Genomic DNA, 19,073 nt, shown 5'->3' on the forward strand with positions numbered 1-19,073 from the left:
CTTATTTGAGACTCCTTCACCAATTATTTCCATAGATCTATGGCTAGGTGATTTAATAGACTGTGTTTTTTTGTTTTTCACAAGTTCTGTTTAAAGTACTGTTAAACGAAACCGAATATCATTTGAGAAACAACACATCTCTTAGATTTTTCTTATATTATTTTCTTTCGGTATAAAATTTATAAGGTTCACAGGCATAAATATCAGGAGTGATCTATGATCTGTGATCTAAGAGATGTGCTGTTTCTGTTCAATTTCGTAATTTTTAATATTTATTGATTTTTATTATTATTATACTTAGATAGTCGACCGTTTAATTTCTAGTTACTGAGGACATGGACGGTCAAAAGAGAAATAAAAATAAAATATGAAGAAGGTCAGGATTGCGGTCAAAAAAGAGCAAGATAGTTGAAAATTATTTTGTTCTTTTTTTGACCGCAACCCTGACCATCTTCATATTTTATATTAAACGGTCAACAATTTATTTTCCGACGTTTCGCACTACTTTGTAGAGCTTTATCAGGGCTAAAAGGATACAAAAAAAAAACAAAAAATACGAAAAGGTAAATTAAGGTAGTGTTAAAATTATGTAAAAATAAGTGAAAAGAAAATTATATACAAATAAAAGAAAAAAGAAATGAAATTGTATTAATACTAAATAAACAATTTTAATCTCAACTTTCTTTTTTATTTTTCTCCTAGTGTGTTTTGTTTTCCCATATCTACTTTTCTGTTTCAACCTGTTATGCTTCTGTACATTTTTAACTTTATGGTTTATGTAATTGTTTATATTCTTATCGTCGTTTATTATTAATAATATTTCATTACTTCATTTTTTTTTATATTATTATCTTTTCACTTATTTTTACATAATTTTAACACTATCTTAATTTAGACTTTTGTATCTATGTCAAAATGATCAAGTTGATATCTTTAGTGACTTTTAAACAGTAAATCGGATACATACATAATTGGATGGAAGATGACCGTTAACGTTGTCTTATAAAATATAATAAGCAAATGTGATAATTTTTTTGTCAAAACAGATAAGTTTATTATTATTATAGTTAATTTTTTTTTAGACATACAATTGTCTAATTAACGTTGGTGTTCATAGGCTAACATCACCATTATTATGAATTCCTTTTAAAAAATAACTAAGTTTTTTAAAAAAAAAAAATGAGGATGAGGTGTTCCCTAAATGACTGATGCAATACATATGGGGTAGGAATTATGTTTTCCTCAATTAAATTAGATGTTACTTTACATTTAAACATTCATCGTGTGTTAAAAATAAAGATGACTTTATCCCCATATTATACTATCCCCTACAGCACCATCTGATTCAAATTTTATACTTATTTTCAAGTTATAAGGTATTCATAGCTCATATTCGAAGGTGATCTGACATTATAAAAAGGACTAAAAAATTGTATAAAAAGTCACTCTACTAGCAACCTTTCCTTGGAGGAAACCTGTATGCTCTTACATCAATGCTCCTCTTCTCTGACTTATATCTTCATTTTCCTGTTTACCCATTATTGTCATATTCGTCATTTATTATCGGTGCCATTTACCTCTGTATATGTGAGTAACCTACCATCTATGAAATGATAACTGCGTAATGTGCGTAATGTACTGTACCAAAATGATAATGTTGTAAACGATAATTCATTACTTTTTGAATGTTGATCAATTACAAATTGTCGGCTAAAGTAGCATCTTAAAACATAACGTAGTTATAAACTGAACCGAAACATTTCTGAAAAAATTGGGCGATCGACCTATATCGCAACTTTTAATTATCTTCCTAGAATGCGAAAATTTTGAATTATTTTGTAACTAATAACGTTTCTTGGGATGCGAAAAACAAATATCAATTTAATATCTACATATTTATGTAACTTACACACACTTGTATGTGTTATTTTGGCACCGCCCGATCGATGTCATCTGGTTGGACCATATTTGTTGTATTTTTTCTAAATGAATATAACATAAAACATATGATTAGGGTCGTGAGGGATAGGACACGCTCGCTAGTCCCCGATTTTCCGGTCTCAAAACTTCTCTCTCTATTTCTTTTAATTAATTAATTCTCAAATTATTCCATAGTTCATATTTATCCATTTTTTATTACTGCTGCCAATGAGAGATGGTTAATTATTTCAAATTATTAAAATTAAAGGTGCTTTAGAGGAAGATTTTTTCAAAAATTAAGCATTTAAGTCCTTTCAAAATACTTCAATAAGAATAATACTTTAGTGATATTAAATACTACTAATACACTAATTACTAACTACTAATTAAATACTATATTAAATACAATTATACACTGATATTCCAAGTTTAATCAAAATTGTTTAAGAGTTCTTGAGAAAATCGAAAAAATGTGTAAATTTTATTATATAAATGGCGCCTCCAATTTGTCAATTTGAACGAAAACTTTGTTCTAACACCACAGGCATATAGCTGTCCTTAACATGTAATTTCATTTTCGTTCGTCTTTTTTTTCATCATTTAGCTATATATGAAATACATAGTTAGGGAATTTATTGTGAACTTATAAAATTTTTAATTTAAGTTCTCGACGGTAATGTTTAAGGCTCCCCCTCTTCCCCCTCCCCGTGTCCAAATAAACAAGTTCACAAAAAAGTCTGTGTATCTCTTAGTCTATAGTCAGCTTTACTTAGAAATGAAAAATCCTACAAAACTGAAATAAAATATTAGGCTAGTTTATGCCTGGGGTGTGACGGCAACTTTTTCGATAAAATAGACGGGCCCGAATTCTTATTTTATAGAATCCATTTTTCGCATTTTTTCGATTTTCTCAAAAATGATTGTTATTACACTGCGTTTGTCAATGTACAATTAAACGCCCTTTCATATCAAATAGGTCTTATCCTCATAGTAAAAGAGCCGGAGAGAAAAAAAGGCAGTTATTTCACCCCAATCATCGATTACTCTTATGAAAACTATGTATAATTACTAGTCAAAATTGATGAGTCTGCCAAGTATATTTAGGAGGAATAAAAAATGGCTGCTGCTACAAAACCTTAAAAAAATTCATTTTTCTTCGGAGCTCTATATATATAAAACTACCAACACCAGAAAACCTAAGAGAACATCAGTAAATTTGCTAAAATAATAGCTATAAAAAGCAACATTTCATAAAAAATGTACTGAAAAAGCAGAAGTTAGTGGATTAAATTAAATAATTTAAAAGTCTATATCTTAAAAACCATTCGACGTAAAGATGTCTGGAGTGAAACTTAGAATTGAGGACTAGGAGCAATAGTAAAAGGGCCCAACTGAAAGATCAGTAGTTAGTGAATTTATTTTGAAAAATCTATATCTCAAAAACCATTTGACGAAAAGATGTCTATTAGGACTCAAATTAAAGCTAGTTCAATGTACTATAAAGTAGTTTATGACGTTTATCTGTGTACGAGTAGCGGATTTTATGATATTTGCTAAAATACATTGATTTATAGTTATTCGGACAAAATTTCATGTGCAAAATTTCTATTCATAAGCAAATATAAAAACTACTACCCCTACGAAGATACATGTAATAAATTACTTTATAGTAAGCTAAATTACCTTTATTTTGGGTACTGCCAGACATGTGTATGTCTCATAATTCCTGAGATATATTTTTTTTTTCAAAAATTTAAAATTGTATCAAAACAATTAGAAATTAACATTTTGTGAATTTATTTTGTCATATATCATAAAAAATGTTACTCCTATTAAAATAAACGTTATAAACTACTTTATAATACATTTAACTAGCTATAATGTGAGTTCTGGCAAATATCAGTACGTCTTATGATTCCTGAGATACAGACTTCTCAAAATAAGTTCAATAACTACTTATTTTTCAATACCTTTTTTTATGGAACGTTGCTTTTTAAAAAGCTATATCTCGGGAAGTATTGAACGTAAATAGCTCTATTAGGGCTCTTATTTTAGCAAATTTACTTTAAATTAAATGATGTTCTCTTAGGATTTCTAGTGTTGTAGGTAGTTATAAAGATATAGACCTCTGAATGAAAAATTAATATTTTTTAACGTTTTGAAACAGCCGCCATTTTTTATTCCCCTTACCTTTCCTTGGTGGACTCATCAATTTATACCGGTAATTTTACGTAGTTTTCGTTAAAGTAATAAAAAAATGGGGTGAAATAACGGATTTGTTTTTTCCCCGGCTCTTGTACTATCATTGAAATAGTTAAGAGAGAGAGAGAGGGCTTTAATGCGAATTTTTCAGAAAATCTAATTTTATATTAACTTTTATTTTATTTATTAGAATAAAACATTGACAGTTCTCATTTTGAGCATTAATAAACTATGTATAAATATAAAACATTGAATTTTAAAAATAACTAAAGGAAATAAAAGGAAAAAGTAGAGGTATCCGATCCGAAATCACACGATCTTTCACCATTGCATTACGGCTTCGTCATCTTTTGTGTTGTATTCCTGGCAGGAACAAAATTTGCATTCGTTATTCATATCTCAAGAAAACCTACCATATGAATTTTTATACCAACTGAAAAATAAAAAGTTTTTAGGTTCATAACATTCCCTCGTCTAATTTTTTTTTTTTTTTTTTTCACAATCACAAAAATAGCTATGACTTCAACGTGAGCCCACAAAACAATTTTGGGGGCGTGTGTAGAGTGGCAAGTGAAAGTTATTTAATGCACCTCACTAGATTTTTATTTAGTTCATCTATTTGCATAAACAGTGCATTTTGCAAAACTTAGTTATTTTGACTCAGGGGCCACAAATTCTATTTTCGTCGAAAGCTCGAATTCGAAATTTTGCACGATTTTTGCTCTGTTATTATATGATAACATAACAATGACCCGTATATTCCATATTTAGGATAGTGGAAGTAATAAGCTAGAAAATAATATAAAATGTGTATATTATTGATCCTGATCTGCAACCTTACCTTGGATTTATTATCTAGTTAATGACATATAATTTCTATGTATACGTATAGTTTTTTGTATACGCTTATTAGTAGTTATGTATACATTAGCTACTTTTATTCTATTTCATTCAAGTTCTATTGGAATTCTGTCGGGACACATTTTTCTTTCAAAAACTTGACTAATATTTACAAAGAAAAAATTAACTGTTTTTGCCTTGTCTAACTAAAGATAGGCCAATAACATTTTAATGTACATGGGCTTACTCAGAGGGGGCAGCTGCAGCTTAAGTGGAAAAATTTATTAATTTAATAAAAATTAATTTTCTTTTCTCGCTAATAATTGTTAATGACTAATAAAGCACTGCCATAATTATAAGCAATTTTCTTAACGTTTTGGTTTCGCCCGCCTTTTCTGTGCTGAAATGTCACAACCTCATTGACGATGGCTTGCCCCCCTACCCTAGTTTTGATCCTGGGTACGCCCTTGTTAATATACCTTATCTCAAGTTAATTTCTGATCATAGTAACTAACAACGAATATAAAATAAAATTATTAACAGTAAAAAAATCATTTTTGTTTACTTTTCTCATTTAGAAACACTTATGACTATTTTAAAAATGTAATCATATTTAAATTATAATCTAAAAATGACGGAATCATCAGCTATTGTTTAAAATGGTATTCATGAGAGGTATCTGTGATGTTTCTTTATTTACTTACTTTTTTTTTTTTAATCAAAACTACTCGGATTGTATTTATTTTAACCTGTGGGACATGTTATTTAATTTTTATGAAATCTACCCATAAGCATTCTGGGTTGTATATTTTATTACATTATCGGTAAAATGATGTTATGTTTTAAATTAAATGAGTAAATACTTTTTTTTTTTTGGTACAGCTGCCTCGTTCTCTATCCCCGGGGTTGTCCCTTTTCAGTTCCTACTTTCCCCCTATCTCTCATATTCTTTCGGTTTAAATTTGATCTACCATTTTCCTTCAGAATTGTAAATTATAATAAATGAGGTTACAAAGATAAAGATAAGAGATACTGGATGAGAAGAAGAGAGGCTGTAAATGAGATATATCCTAGAGGGCGTGGTGGGGGAGGCTCTATTGATCGCCTGCCCGGAACACGCAGCACGCACCCCGTTCGTTGCTACAATAACTGTCGTCTTCGTCTGTCCATCTTTCTTATCTCCCTGCATCAGGTGTCTGGGGTGGGGGAAGTGGTACTGTCATGATAGTTTTAAATCACTTCTATAACTTTAAGTAATATATCGGAGTAGGTTATGGTTTAAATGATGCATCGGTGACAGCCCAAGGTTTAAGTAATATACAGGTGACTGCCAGTGGTTTTTCTTGTTCATGAACGTTTAATGAAATGATTAGTTATTATTGGAATATTGTTGAATTTAGTCTCGAGTATTTCCGATGCCTGGAAAGGACTAGTCGTTTAACGTTTCGCTATACAGCACCTCTTTCGTATTAATTTCTTCATTTCATTAAAGTTTCAGAGCTCTTCCCTCATCTTCAGAATTAAAAATCAAGTAATGCACATTATAAAATAATTTAATGAAGAACGAAATACAGAATTATGGATATATATCAAATTGACTATGTAACTACTGATTAGCTAAAAAAGAAGATATGTATTTAAAAAGCAACATTTACCCTTAAACTAAGATATTTATTTTTGAAGATGAGGAAAGTTCCCGAACGTTGATATATGAAATAAAAATTATATTAGTAAACCAGTTTTCTCAAAAATTATTTAAAAAACTTTTTTGTTTGAAAAACATTTTATAAGACTAACCTATTGCAAAAATTTAAAATGAGCCTTTTATTTATTTTTATTATTTTAAAAGGTAAAAGTTCATTTTTTAAAAATATCAATTACAAATTCAGATACAATCAAAACACAACAATATGTCAGAAAAAAAATTTCTCTCAATCACCATTACAGTTGATTTTGAGGAGGTAGGGCTATTATGTGTTTACACTGATATTAGAATATGTGTACTATGAAATATCACGCTAGACTTGGTGTGACAGTAGATGTGAAAACTTTTTAGTTTCTAAATAGTTATTTAATTGATTAATTATTAAAATTGCTGATTTAAATAGGGAAAAATATTTAAATTCGTTATAATAAATTAAACCTTAACAAATCAATTTACTTAAGTACTTTTTTTTTTAATACATGTAACAAAAATGAGTTCTTAATTTATTTGATTATTGGTATACTTAAATTTCTTCAGTTTGAATTATTATCGTTTACATAAAAAAACCCGTATTAGTAAAACCATAAAAATATGAACTTGAATTTCCTCTTGTTAAAAATATGTTGTTATTGAAAATACAATAAGTCCATCGGAAGATTTAAAAAATAGTTTATTTTTTAACATTATTATTAATTATTAGTTTATAGTAAAATCACACGTTTGTAGTGGTATAACCACTAAAATTCACGTTTTCTAATATTCTTAAATTGATTAAATCGCAAACATTTAAATATCTCGGTATATTACTATCTGATGAAGCCTTGTGAAGTGGAATGAAACGTTGGTGCCTAATAGTTGTTGCATAAAAATACTATCCACTTTTTTGACGGCTTATGGGACCTCATTCTTCCTTTATGTATGTTACCATTTTCTAAGATTACAGCTCACAACCTATCTGTTTTATATTCTGATAGTAATTTTATATCTTTTATTTATTTTTATTTTTTTGTTGACTAGGGCTGGAAGTGTGTTTATTTATTATAATGTTTAATTTAATATATTTGGAATAGAAAGTCTTTGTTAGTTCCACAAGTCTGTTATGATATAACATGATCCTCAGCTGTAATCGAACCCACGCCCCCAGTGATCAACTGCGTAGCTACAACGCACAACCCAACTACCTCGATTAAATTATAAATGACGTTATTGTTTGAGTTGTTGCCGCTCTCGAGTCACAAGTTCCATTGCGAGTAGACTTTAATGTTAACTGCTGCATTCTTGATCAGGCGTTATGGATATTTTCTTTCTTTTTTTCACCATTGCTAAATTATTGTACATTTAGCTTTCGAAGATTTTAGTTCTCTCATTATTGTACTTCTCTATTCTTATATCCCAGTCCAATTTTTTTCCTCATGAAACTTCATAAAATAATGAATTTTACATTGTCACTAATTGAAAAGTTATGTGTTGGGCCGTCCCGTTGCTCAGATGGTTAGGCCTAGGTCTACCGTTCTGAGATCTGCGGGTGACGCCTGTTCGAATCCGGCCCAGGGCGTTGACTTTTTTCATTAAGTGGCGGTCCCACAAAATGAAAAACTTGACCCTTCCCACCATGGTTCGAATAGTTTGGTCACCTGTAGTTAACTAGGCAAAGATCACCTTCGCTGTGGATTGCCTTAAAAAAAAAGTTATGTTATACAGAACATGTGCATTTTTTTTTTCTGTTCAGATATATAGATTGAATACAAATCAGATACATGAAGTATATTGATAAATTCCTCAAGACTGTACTCCTGTAATTAATTTTTTATTATTTATTTAATGTGATTTACAACTGTACAAATAATAAATACAATAAGAAAATATGTTGTATGTTTCATTTACACTTGAAAATCTTGTGAAGGAACCACCCATTGGTGGTATTTCAAGCATTAATTTAAATTAGAAGGTCCAGTGGCCTTTTTCTTTTCAGACGCCGCAGAGGATTATCAGTGATTGTTAACGATGAGAGATTAAGAATTAATGGGTTAGGAAGGGTAAAGAGTTTGGAATGAAAAGACGCATACCTGTTTTGGGGCAAATCTGCAGCGAATTGGATGTTAAGGTCTTTGGTGATGGTAATTAAATTTAAATTAGGCCAAACAAAATTATAATAAAAAATTAAATTTTAATAGGAAAATTCCGTTCTGAAATTTGAGACCTCATATATGTTTGGGACTTACAACAATTTTTTTTTTTTTTTAACTAATCAAACTGTATCGATATAATCACCACGCAATATATAGTGGATAATATATTACAGATAATTAGGTTTTCAGGAAGATCGCAACTTTCCTCATGTCATCGTTATTTTTTCCGTAGAGCTATCATTGCATCATGCCTTCACGATATTTGATTTATCCGTATGTATTCATATTTTTACAGTTGATTATTTATTTTTAAAAATGTTTATTAGAACGTGTCGATCACATCGACCCAAAATATATTTATTTTTATATTTCACAATAAGAAAAAAATCACTTCTTGTTTAACATTGTCTTCTAATAATGAAAACAAACATTGTTGTAGGTTGTTTTAAATTATCTTTTATAAACTTCTGTATAGCGAAGACCACTGTATTAGTTTTTAGTTGGAGACCAAGACCATCGTAGAGCAGCATTGCACTCCTGTTTGTTTCTTCTTTCCTGTGGTTGGTTTCGTTTTTCGTAGACGAAAATAGAAGTGAGTAATCATGATTAGGTTATTCTGAGGTCAGTGCGGTGGAACAACGACCAAAGTCGGTTCATTTTTTTTTCTCCTACTGATGGCAGTCCATCCCTTCTCAAAACTTTTTTATTTTATTTTCTGTACGAGCAATTTAGCATTCTTTTGTTTCTTTCAAGTTACTCTTTGCGGAGCGTTTTTTCCTGGATAAATATCAGTTACACTATTCCTGATCGTTACTGTATATCATAGTATAAATACATAATTACTTCTAGGTATTCGGAGGTAATAAAATAATAAAAAAATACAATTCGGGTTTGTCTCTACTGGTGTTTTTTAACTCGACCAATAGGAACCAAGCGTTGTTCATTGTTCAGTATACAATCATAGGTTTATTCCAACACGATTCAAAACTATCAAACTCGCTGGCGCAAGCGCAGTACGGTTTTACCGTTCAAATATTGTATCCAGCATGCCTCTGCCTGTTTGATATTAATTTTGATATGTCCACATCGTTATAAATTTAATTCATTAATCTTAAAACAATATCACATCGGTATAAAAACATAGGTATTCGATTATATCGGAAGGTACTTTTGATAACTGTTTGTAAAAATGAAAAAAAAAAAAACTCCTTTGATGGGAATGTATTTTTATTTTTATTTATTTTTTTTCTAGAATTGAAAGAAAATATTACATTATCCATAAAAAATAAATATTTATAACCTATCGGAACGGCAATGTCTATCTGAAAATATTTGATCTCTATAGAAGAAAAAAAATGATTTCTTGATAATTTAATGGGAAATATTAATTAAGCCTATCAACAGAATGATTTATCTCAAATTTCAACTGTTTTTCAATAGTATGAGTGAAAAATATAAATATTTTTATTTTTTTATACGCACGGCATGTGTATAAAAAAAAAAAGTCAACATTGAAATTACAAAGGCTAATCTTGTTGAGTTAGTAATTCTGTTTACTGAAGAAAGGTACAATTTATATTCATATTTGAAATATGTACATATATATATATTTTTAATAATAAACCCTTTGTTTACAAATCTACAACAACAAGATTATTGATTCCACATCGTGGTGTGAACTTATATTTACTATCCTACAATTAACTGTTTGGCGTTAATATAATATATTAACTAGATGAATAATAATTTTAAGTTCTTATAGTAGGAAAAATATAAATTTAAACCTTCAGAAACAACAATAAAAATATTGTATTGGTTTACATTACATAACTAATCTGAGATCGTTGGCATCTTGCTGCCGGTGCAGTTCACTAGAATGCTGATATTGTTGGTTCTTGTAATTGCTCTTACAAGCCATTGTATAATTGTTTACTACCGTTACTTTCTGTTATGTATCCTATTACATTTTCTCCATGAATGGTATTGTAATTATATAAAAATACATTTAACTTTATCATTATAAAAACATACATTAAAACATCAAAAGGCCAAAGATATGTGCTTTTATCAGTGTATGATAAGAATTATTTTCCTGTTAATTTCTTCTGTTTATTTTCTTCTCTCATTGTTAACTACTATTCACATCATTTATTTGTTCTATGTTCTGTTATTCAACCAATATTATTGCATTTTGTTTATTAAATATCCTTTAACATTTGCTTGCTCAAAAAAAAAAAACTATGAAGTGAAAAATTCTTAGAAGGAAGAAGTTGCTTGTATTTTTCATATCCAATTATTTATAAAAAAAAAAAATTGCCATTTTTAATCTTCATTTTCAAAATTATGTAAATTGGATAAAGAAAAAAAAATTGCAATCACATAAGGATTTGCACACTTCAGGGTGTCCAGAGCTGAAAGAAGTAGTTAATAGTGAAAATAGTCAGAATTTCCTTTTATTTCTAAACTCTTACATATTATCTAGAATAAAGTCTTTTAAAAATAATTCCTTCATTGTAGATATGTGGAGGGTCAAATTAGTTTGCTGTTGTTTTTTTTTTTTTTACATAAATACTGAACTAATCAGAATTTTCTATTGGCAATTTTTATTAAATAATCATATTAAAAAAAAGTAAAAGTATGATTATGATGTTGTTTATACAAACATGTATTTTACTGTTTATAATTTTTTAAATAATAATTTATTACTAATTTGTAATATTTGAGTACAGTTCTAAAAGAAAATAAATTATCTTTGTTCTTAACCAATAATTGAGGAAGTTTAGTTCGCAACACGGAATAATTTTTTTTTTTTTTTTTAATATAATCGATGAGGAAAATATTGATATTTTCTGTCCAAGGTGAAATAATGATTTTTAAATAAATCTCCTTGAAAACTTTTTCTTGTTACCTACTATTGTTGGATGGATTTAATTGATTAACAGGGACGCATTGATGTAACCAAAGGATGATGGACCAACATTGTAACCGATCAATGTAACTAATATCTGTCCATTAAAAGAAGAGTTTGTTAGGCATGGTCATTAAACAAATATCTGTGTCGTGTATTCTTTTAGAGGTGAAAAGATCTGTTCACAGCAGGAATACTTCCATAGAATGAATAATTATTCTTAAATTAAATAAAAGCAAAAAATATTAATAGGAAAATAATTGTCTTTATTTTTATTTCCTTGTGGCAAATCTTGATTTTAGAATTGATTAAGTCTTAGTTGTGCAATGTATGATTTGAAATGTGCAGTGTATAGTTATATAAATAAAACAAAATGGAGAAGTGATTTAGAGGAAAGCGGAAGACCAAATGAAAATAAGACATAAACTAAATATCAAGTGTAAAAAAACAATAATAAAATTGTTATGTATATATAGATGATTGACAGTATGTGAAGAAGATGGTATGGGTAGTGATCAAGAAAATGTTGAACTAGAAACAATCAAAATGTCTTTGTTTATTCAATCTTATATCTCCTCTAATCCCAACAGCCCTTATTTTACCTGCGGTGTGAATCGAAACATTGGTTATTAATAAATAGTTGAAATTATTTCTCCTTTGTTTTTCTTGATCACAATCCAGACCCTCTCCACCCAGTAATAATTATTAATAAGTTTTTGAAAGCTAACTGAGCCGTTTCAAAAAGGTTTTTTTTTTCCAATCCCTCTAAATCAGAAAAACATAAAATTAATGGGTAGCATTATGTATGGTTGCATAATTCAAATTAAATATTACCTTTTTATACCAATGGTACTGGAAGGTATACGGTGAAATACTTATCTTGTTTTGATGTGTCTGTTCTGTATGAATTCTGCTAGATAATATCTGTAGGTGAGGGGAGCAAAAAAGTAATATTTCATTTATATACCCATACTCTCACAACTCTTATCAAAGATTGCAGGAGTTGAAGCATTGAATGATCTGCCTGTTGAAAATTAATCAGTTGTTTATTTTACTTTATTAAATGTTAGAAACAAACTAATTAAGATCCATAATATGATTTCTCAATCAATAAATGAAAATAATGGTTGAAAGTTATATTTCTTCATGCCTATCAACTTATTTTATGGATTATATGTATATGTAGTTGACCGTAAAAATTGATATATAGGAAGATGGTCAGGGTTGCGGTCACAATATAGTTTACAACTATTTTCGTTTCACTTGTGACCGCAACCCTGACCATCTTCCTATATATTTTATGGATTATTTGGTTAGTTCAACAGTTCAGTTTCATTAATTTAAAAATTGATTTTTAATGTTATTGAGGATTTGACTTGCTGATTTTTCCCAATCCCCTGGTAGTGTAGTGTGATATCAAACTCCCAGGATAAGTAAGCAAATCATGAATTCTTGCTTTTAATCTGATATTTGATGTAATATATTTGGTTTTTAGTTCAGTTCTTCGACAAAAAAATATTCTTAGCATCAAACTATTAGTGTTTGGTAATAGTTTAATGGAGGCTAATATAGACAACTATGTTTTCATGGAAAAAAATTTAATCTTTATTTTTAGGCATAAAATCATGAAATGCTTACTTTAAACACTTATTAAAAGTTCTCAACAATTATTCTTATTACTTAAATGATTGTTTTTCTTAAAATAATAAACATCTTCATGATTAAGAGATTGAACTTCTTTAGTCATATATTTTATTAAAAATTCTTCATGATTCCAGTTTCCATTTAACTTTATATAAAGTATATAGTAAAAGTATTCATTATAATATCTTTTATGTTTGATCTGGGTGTGGTCATGCTTGAAAATTTATTTTTCTCATGAAAAATAATTATCATTTATTGTTTGTTAATTTTGTTAAACCTAATCCCTCAGTTAACTCTTATACTTAAATTATAACTGACATAAAAAACATTGGTCTTTAAAATAATTTTATTTTTCAAAATTTAAAATAATTTTTACTTGCAATGCCTGCATAGTAACTAGGAGCAAATTTAGCTATTTAGAAATACTCATCAATGTCAAAATGTTTTGTATGCTTTTAAAGAAGATACTGTATGTTGTGACTAATGCATTTTATACTTATTTTAAGTTGTCAGCCAATGGTTCAATAAGAATTGATGTGCGCTTTCTGTATATTGGTTGGGATATGAGGCTGACGATTTGTTATGGCTGTTGCTACAAATATTTAGCATTCTGTACTATGACAGATATTTTCTTTCTGAATTCTTTTGTTTGACAAGATTTCGCTTTAAGAATGCGGCAAATATATATCTTAAAAAGTATATCTAATTAAAAAATACTTAAGCTATGATCTAATTTTTGCATTAATTTTAATGTACTTGATATGATGATAAATTATTAATTGTATTTTAATATTTTAAGTTCAATATTAATATCTATAGTTTGAAAGATAATGTGCGTTATTTCTAAAATCTTTTGTATAGAAATATACAAAGGATAATTATCTCTTCCCCCTTTATCGTAGAGTATTAATGCAGTATTCATTGACTATCATTTTAATTTATTGTCAATTTATTTCATTATCATGTTTTATTGCATCCAATTCCTGTTTTATTAAGTTGAGAGTTACAAGTTATTGTTGAAAATGATTTTATATTAGTTGATTAGAGCTTTTATGTTATATATTTTTTACATAATATTTAAATATAATTGCACTCATAGCTAGTCAATATTCCATTTTAAATACAAATTGTGTTAATAGTTCAATAGATTGAAAAAAAAAAAATCAAAAAGTGCCAATTTATGGATTTCAAACAACCAAGGTGGTTTATCAGGGCTTTCTTAATACAAAAAAAAATTGTTGAATATTGTTTGTCAATTATCCATGTAGAAACATTAAAACAGTGCTATTATATAAAATAATAATATAATTATAAATAATTATATAAAATTTAGTAATTTTATAAGTACTAATAAAATCAATATATGCTTTAATTATTGTTTTTTCCCTTCTAGGATGCACGTAAAGCAGCATGCGATACCAGCCTCGTACAGGCTACGACCAACATGGAACCAATTGGTCGGATCCAGATGCGAACAAGGCGGACCCTTCGGGGCCACCTTGCGAAGATATATGCTATGCATTGGGGATCAGACTCCCGGTAGGTTTATTTACTACTTTTCAACTTAAACACTTAATCCACATCTTTAGTTATTAAAGCTATCACTAAATCTGATTTCATAATGATTAATTGATAAAAGTCATGAAGGATTTAGCTAGCTCTCTTAGTAGGTCTGTAGGTCCTTTGGGATGCTCAAACAAGGTACAAATGAGTATTCAAATCTCAATGTGTGTACTATATAGCTATTGTAAGGATTTCCTTTTATTCAATATTTATTTTTTGTCAGAGATATTTAGTTTAAGCCAACAAATTCCTTTAGCTCCTACTTTTTTATTTCACCTTTTCTGTATTGTCCTTATTCCACCTTGTATTGTTATTTATGTTGTCCCGATGAAGAAGTTCTACACTTTGTTTCATTTTGACAACTCTCTTAAACATCATCTCCTGAAGTTAAGTAATGAATTAGTAACTATTTTATACAATTATTCTTTTGAAATTAATTACAAATACATGTCTAATTTAATTTCACTTCCGGTCACTTAGTCATTTCTTCTTTAGACACTTCAGTTGTTCTAGTCATTTCTTCTTCAGACACTTCCGTCGTTCTCAAAGTAAATAAGCCTCTATCCATTGAATCAGTTCACTACGCCTGTCTGAGCAGCTTTACCCCAATAATCTTTCCTTTTTTGATGCACAACCTAGTTTTATACTCATTATATAGTAGTGTCCTGGATTTTTTCATACTCATTGAAGTTTCCATTATTTTTCTTAGGTCTTGGTTCTAAACCATCCTGCATCAAGCCCAGAACATTTTAGGTGATATCAATCAAAGGTGGTTTCCAATAGGCATATGATCTCTACTCAGCAGAAATATTTCATTTCTGTGGCAGTCAAACAAATTATATCTCTCTCTAATGTCATACGCCTCTAATGCCATACTTTAATGATGGAGAATCTGACCTGGTTAGTACCCTCTCTCTTGATAACTATGATGTTGCCATTTAGGTAATATATCTTAATTTTTTTAAATTCTGCTGGACGCTTCTTTGGTTTATGATGACAGTGTTGTTGACCATTGTACGTAAATGTGAGAAGTTGTAACAATTTCAAGCTTCTCATGGTTACTAAAGACTTCTACTTCTTTCTGTTCCCTAGAAATCACTAGGACTTAACTATTATATAAATTATCTTTGTTTTGGTTTTCCACAATATTAATTTTTTTTTTCTAAAAAAGAAATATTTTTTATAATAAATTATAAATGCATTACTCCTTTCATAGGCACAATATAAATGCATTTCATTTACTTTCATTGAATATCAAATTCTTCTGTGACATTTGGTAAATATCAAATGTGCAGGACATATAGAATAATGAAAAAAGCGGTTTTTTTTGTATTGGGTCCTATGAGTGAAGTTGTGTACTTAATTAAATGACAAGTGGGGAGTCCCAGTGATCAATAAGTGAGTGAGTTAGAGGTTTCTGCTACTCTATAACTTAAGATAAACGTAAAATTATTTTTGATCTCTGCTAATTTTGATGATATTTGCTTCATTTTTTATATAATTAAACAATATTTTAAATGAATCACTATAATGTTCTAGGAATGATTTTTATATTTTTATAGCCCAGCCTTTTTGCAGACAACCTCCATTAATATTTTCAGTTTTATAGGCATTGTTGTTTTTAGTAACTGTGTTCACTATGTCAATGAGTGAGCGGTTACAACATTCACATGCAGGACTTATTAGGTAGAAAGATAAAGATAAAATGGGTTTCCATGGGAACTTCTACATATTTGCCAGATTTAATTAATTAATTTTGTTTTGTAGAGAATTAAATTATCTTTTAAATGAATAGGTTTATTATTCCTGGAGATGTATGCTTTTTGACTTATTTGTTAAAATATTTTTTTTTAAAACCACTTAATTAGTGTCTGAATTGTTTTATACTCAACCTCAAGATCTTGAGCAATGATGTCAAAGCTTGTTCAATTTTTTTTCTGCTATATGTGCCTAATGTGGAATCATATATTCGACATATTACTTCAGGGCTTAGGAAATTCTAGCCTCAAGATAACATCTTGCAATTTGGAACTGTTTCTTGCCATATTTGAAGTTTGTTTGAATATTTTTAATGATTTTTTGAATCTCTGATGTCATGAATGTATTCCTTTAAAAATTGGGAATTTCTAACTACCATTTAAACTAATATTTCATTCCATCTTGACTTAATGATAAGGTTAAATGATATTCTCCCCAGTATAGTTTAGGATTATAAATCAGTCGATAGTAACCAATAATTTTTGTAATTTTCTTTTTTAGGAATTTAGTCTCTGCCTCCCAAGACGGAAAATTGATTGTCTGGGACAGTTACACTACCAACAAAGTACATGCTATCCCTCTTCGATCAAGTTGGGTTATGACATGTGCTTATGCTCCCTCAGGAAGCTACGTTGCTTGTGGGGGATTAGATAATATTTGTTCAATTTACAGGTAAGGTTATTTCATGTTAATTATTATTTTTTTCTTACATGTAGTTCATTGTTGGTCTAGTTTAGTTGACCTGTAATAACCATCAGCAAATCAGGCTCAACTCATCAATATTATAGTTCTCTAATGTTTTATAATTATGAAACTTTCTTCATTTTATTTTATTATATCAACAACTTTATGGATTAAATAAATATATGTGGTATATCTGTTATGCCTGATTGCTTTTCACAAGTAATTTTAAAATTATTATAAAGAATGCTCATGAAATGATTTCTCAGTGTGATATAAAAAAACATAATAACTAGCTGTTAATTATTTTATTTTTTGCCTTATAGCCTCAAGACAAGAGAAGGTAACGTACGAGTCAGTCGCGAACTCCCAGGCCACACTGGCTACCTATCATGCTGTAGATTCCTAGATGATAATCAGATAGTGACTAGCTCTGGAGACATGTCCTGGTAAGCTGATGCTGATACTTATATTTTATTTATTTATTATATGAGTAGTCCAAGGTAAAAATGTATTAGCTAATTAAACAAGGCTGCCTTCTATTGACCAATTAGTTATATTTGTACTGCTCTCATGCTATTTTAGATAATTCTAGTCTCTTGCAAACAAGTGATAGATTGAAATATGTCTGAAGCAGAATTCAGCAACAATGCTTTGGATCTAGACCAAGTCAAATAAATTCTTATAATGAAAGTATGAGCCATTTGGAGCAAAAGTGGTTGATTCATTCTGTTTTATTAAAAATTAATATTCATAAAAAATAATTACTGAGTGCATAAACTGCCTTTAAATATTTGGATATGCTTTTTATTGACTAGGTTTAACAGAAAAACATATTATTCCTTTCCAAGAACTTTATAGAACTTCCCCTAAAGTTTTGAAAGTATCAAAACTCCAGGTTTGACTTACACTGATTCAGTGGCTTATATTAAGTATATAAGTGGCACAGATCTCCACTTTATGGTGATTTTTATTCCATACAAAATAATTTTAATGTCAGGAATAAATGAATTTTTAAAAAAGAGTGGCTAAGAGCCCTAACCTAGTTGTCTAATTACCTTTGGATAATCAGTTTAGCAAGTGGTTACTGTAGGTGACGTGATAGTCAAAAGTTAACATAAATAAATTTAATTAGTAAAACAATCCAGCTTTATTTATGGTTTGAATGATTTAATTATTCTATGAAATAAATAGTTTTATTATTTGCCTGTAGATATGTTTATTGTGTTTAATAATAATTATTTTATCTGTTATTTTTAATAAATAAGTACAAAAATTTGTTTTCATATCTCTTCAGTATTCTCATATTCTGCTTTTATAAGTGTAAGCACAAGAACCATAATGTTTAGTGAAATATGGCCCGCATGTTTATTTTATTTATTAAATTTAAGTTTATTCATCTTGATTTCAGTGCATTATGGGACATCGAAACTGGCCAACAATGCACATCGTTCATTGGCCATACCGGAGACGTCATGTCACTTTCCTTGTCTCCAGATATGCGCACATTCGTATCGGGCGCTTGCGATGCATCTGCTAAGGTTAGTAAAATCATAACTGATATGATCATAATTGGAAAACTTACTTCCCCTCTAGAGCTATTTCCAACATTGATATATTTTCAATTCCTTGGTTACAGTAGAATTCCAACTATCATTGCATTGGCTGGTTCAATATGTCAATTGATAAAAAGAGTCATCACCTAATCAGATAAAAATATATT

At 29.0% G+C, this 19,073-nt stretch overlaps 1 protein-coding gene across 2 annotated transcripts in view; it reads left to right on the top strand.

Annotated features, from left to right (window-relative positions):
- Gbeta13F (guanine nucleotide-binding protein subunit beta-1) overlaps positions 1-19,073 on the top strand; it is a 117,064-nt gene that overhangs the window by 94,175 nt on the left and 3,816 nt on the right. For both annotated transcript variants that reach the window (XM_014428516.3, XM_014428517.2), the window contains exons 3-6: positions 14,742-14,887; positions 17,171-17,341; positions 17,677-17,799; positions 18,762-18,891. In XM_014428516.3, the coding sequence (XP_014284002.1) occupies positions 14,742-14,887; positions 17,171-17,341; positions 17,677-17,799; positions 18,762-18,891 (570 nt within the window). The remainder of the gene's footprint in view (positions 1-14,741; positions 14,888-17,170; positions 17,342-17,676; positions 17,800-18,761; positions 18,892-19,073) is intronic.

This window comes from Halyomorpha halys, unplaced genomic scaffold, assembly GCF_000696795.3.
Source record: "Halyomorpha halys isolate HHAL.00 unplaced genomic scaffold, Hhal_1.1 Scaffold725.1, whole genome shotgun sequence".
Lineage (NCBI taxonomy): Eukaryota > Metazoa > Arthropoda > Insecta > Hemiptera > Pentatomidae > Halyomorpha > Halyomorpha halys.